This window comes from Jaculus jaculus, chromosome X (genome assembly GCF_020740685.1).
Source record: "Jaculus jaculus isolate mJacJac1 chromosome X, mJacJac1.mat.Y.cur, whole genome shotgun sequence".
NCBI lineage: Eukaryota > Metazoa > Chordata > Mammalia > Rodentia > Dipodidae > Jaculus > Jaculus jaculus.
The window spans coordinates 152,488,989-152,492,115 of record NC_059125.1 but is presented as its reverse complement, the minus strand read 5'-3'; the positions used below and the strand labels follow the sequence as shown (position 1 = coordinate 152,492,115).

General features: G+C 51.0%; 1 protein-coding gene across 2 annotated transcripts; it reads left to right on the top strand.

Moving 5' to 3' along the window:
* Positions 1–472: 472 nt before the first annotated feature.
* Lage3 (L antigen family member 3) lies at positions 473–2,363 on the top strand. Of its 2 annotated transcripts, none has more exons than XM_012952122.2 (4): positions 473–495; positions 585–902; positions 1,221–1,349; positions 2,042–2,363. In XM_012952122.2, the coding sequence occupies exons 1-4, from the start codon at positions 488–490 to the stop codon at positions 2,154–2,156; spliced, it is 570 nt and encodes a 189-aa protein (XP_012807576.2). In that variant the 5' UTR covers positions 473–487; the 3' UTR covers positions 2,157–2,363. The 2 variants fall into 2 exon arrangements, with proteins under 2 accessions (XP_012807576.2, XP_044996768.1); XM_045140833.1 differs by having other exon boundaries at positions 573–902.
* The last annotated feature ends 764 nt before the right edge of the window (positions 2,364–3,127 follow it).

Here is a 3,127-nt window from a genome sequence, read left to right as displayed (position 1 = left end):
AGGCCCATTCTCTATCTATCTGCCTTCTTTCTCTGTCGCTCTCAAATAAATAAAAACAAACAAAAATTTAAAAAAATATTTTAAAAATCACCTTTAGGCTGGCCAGTGCGGGTGGGGTACAAGGACACTCTCACTATGTCCTGCAAATCCCTGCAGGGATATCATGCCACATTTCACCATGGGAAGTCGAACACTTATCCAGTGCTCCCAAGAAATCTCTAGCAAGGTACTCTGAAATTACATGGGTGTGCCAAAAACCAGTGCTTCCTGAGGGCGTGCTCATCGAATACACAGCCAAAGGAGTTTCTGGAAATTTTCAGCAGGGCCAGTTGGGTGGGGAGCGCTCTTGTGCCCACTAGAGTCATACGAGCCTTTTTAGGCGGCCACTCCGGAGTACAAATCACCTTCTGCTCTAAAGGATCGAAGTTCTCTCCAGGACTGGCATGGAAGAAACAGACCACACCGCGGGCAACCTTGCTAGGGCTCTATGCACAGGTACCACAGAATGGAGTCAGACGATCCGGAGGGTTCTGGGGGAACCTCGGTCGGTCTGCAGCTGGCAGTTTAAATAGTGTCTCCAACAGAGCCATCAAGCAGGAAACAGCGCGACCAACAGCTTCGCCAAGGACCCGAGTGCGCAGGCGCCCATGGGGTGGTGGCAGTCGCGAGGGGCGGAGCTTCGTCGAGTCACCCGCCGAGCGGAGCGGAGCGGAAGGCGGAGCCGCAGGAGACATGCGAGCGGCCGACGCAGGAGTAGGCGAGAAGGCGGACGGCTGCGCGGGCCGAGGGGTCCGTTGCGGTACCGGCGGGGCTCCCCATCCCGCACGAGCACCGCAAGCCCTGGGTTCTGGCGCAAGCCCCGCGCCCTCAGACCACAGGCCCGGAATCCGACCACACAGATTGTATCCTATGCAAAGGGGACACGAGGAGCTCGATGCTTGTGTCTGGGAAAGGGGTAGTCTGGAGGGGGGTCGTCAAGAAAGAGCGGGCGGGCACGTCGGAGCAGGGAAGCCGGCTGATTGAGGTATGTTGGTCGGAGACAGTCTGGGCATGAGAGGAAGTGCGGGGAGAGCTGCAGAGTGACAGGAGGTGGGGGACGCTGGGACAGGGGGAGTCGTGGATGGCCTCTGCAAGCGTGGCTTGAACCAGGGGCGCAGTGGCTTCAGAGGACAAGGAGGCAAAGTTAGTACCGGATGGTGCCTTTACTGAGTTTCCACCAGCGCGCTCAACGTGCCTTTTCCGACCCCTTTGGAGGCAGAGATCGCCTGTGGGTCCCTGGCTCCAGATACTGAGCCGCACCAAGGACAGGTGGGAAAGGAGCTTAAAGTCAGCGGCAGCATCCTGGCGGTGTAAGTCCTGAAGGGGTTAGCATGTGGGGAAGGAATTGGTGTCTGCTGCAGTCTCTGGGCGACATGGAGGCAGACAAGGATATCTAAGGAGGGCCCAGTCTCTATCTAAAGGGCTCTGTAGTAACACAATAACATGGTTCCCAAAGGTTTGGTATCATGGATGTCTGAAGAGAACAAGAAAGGTGGGGAGTCACCACTTTTTTATTATTTATTTATTTATTTGAGAGAGAGAGATACAGAAATAGACAGGTAGACAGAGAGAATGGGTGCGCCAGGGCTTCCAGCCTCTGCAAACGAACTCCAGACGCATGCGCCCCCTTGTGCATCTGGCTAACGTGGGTCCTGGGGAACCGAGCCTCGAACCGGGGTCCATAGGCTTCACAGGCAAGTGCTTAACCGCTAAGCCATCTCTCCAGCCCAAGTCACCACTTTTTAAAGAATATTTTTATTTTTATTTATTTATTTGAGAAAGAGAGAAAGAAAGAGGCAGACAGAGTGAATGTGCTCCACGGCCTCCAGCCACTGCAAGCGAACTTTATAGACACATGGGCCACCTTGTGCATCTGGCTGACATGGGTACTGGAGAATCAAACCTGGGTCCTTAGGCTTCGAAGGCAAGTGCCTTAACCGCTAAACCATCCCTTCAGCACAGGAGTCACCACTTTTAGCTTGATATTCTTTTCCCCTCTTAGACACTGGAATGCTGAAGACACTCGCCTCCTCCGAATTTCCATCATGAACTTTCTTGACCAGCTTTCCTTGGTGGTGAAGACAATGCAGCAATTTGGGCCCCCAGCTCCCCGCTAGGCCTGGACTGGGCAAGGGGCCCAGGGCTGACCTTATGTCCCTTCCTAAGCAGTGGATCCTTTCCTAGGGCAAAGATCTCAGAAGTAGCTGCTCTTTAATGTGTTTCATAGTGGTATGTCTGGATTGGCCTGCCTAGGTTTGGTTTGGTGCTTAAATGTTGCTGAAGAAAATAAAACTGAGCTACTAACTGTCATAGGTTATTTTTTTTCAGCCTCTGTGCCTCCTGGTGTCTTTTATTCTTGTGTTGGAGTATTGAACTATTAGTTCAAGGCAGTAGCAACTATCTAGCATGTATTAGATCTTGGTTACAATCCCAGCACAGTTAAAAAAAAAAAAAAAAAGCACATGCATCCTCTCATTCAGGTCTCTCTACTGTCCCTATTTTGGAAGACTTTCATGTTTTTAGAATATATATTAAATGGTTGGGTGTGGTGGCACACACCTTAAATTCCAGCACTTGGGAGGCAGAGTAGGAGGATCATTGTGAGTTTGAGGCCACCCTGAAACTACATAGTGAATTCCAGTTCAGCGTGGGCTAGAGCGAGACCCTACCTCAAACACCCCCCCACACACACACACACACTCTCAATAATACCATGGATAACTTGCAACTGCAACATGTTTCTTCTCGAACTTTTTTTTTTCTTGGCTTTTCGAGGTAGGGTTTCATTCTAGTTCAGGCTGACTTGGAATTCACTATGTAGACTCAGGGTGGCTGCAAACTCATGGTGATCCACCTACCTCTCTCTTCCAAGTGCTGGAAAAGACATGCGCCACCATTCCTGGCTTCAAACTTTTTTTTTTTCTCGATTTTTCAAGGTAGGAAATTGTTCTATTCCAGACTGACCTGGAATTCACTACGTAGTTTCAGACTGGCCTTGCACTCACAGCAATCCTCTTACCTTGGCCTCCCAAGTGAGTGCTGGGATTAGAGGCATGTACCACCACACCCTGCCTGAAGCATTTTCACC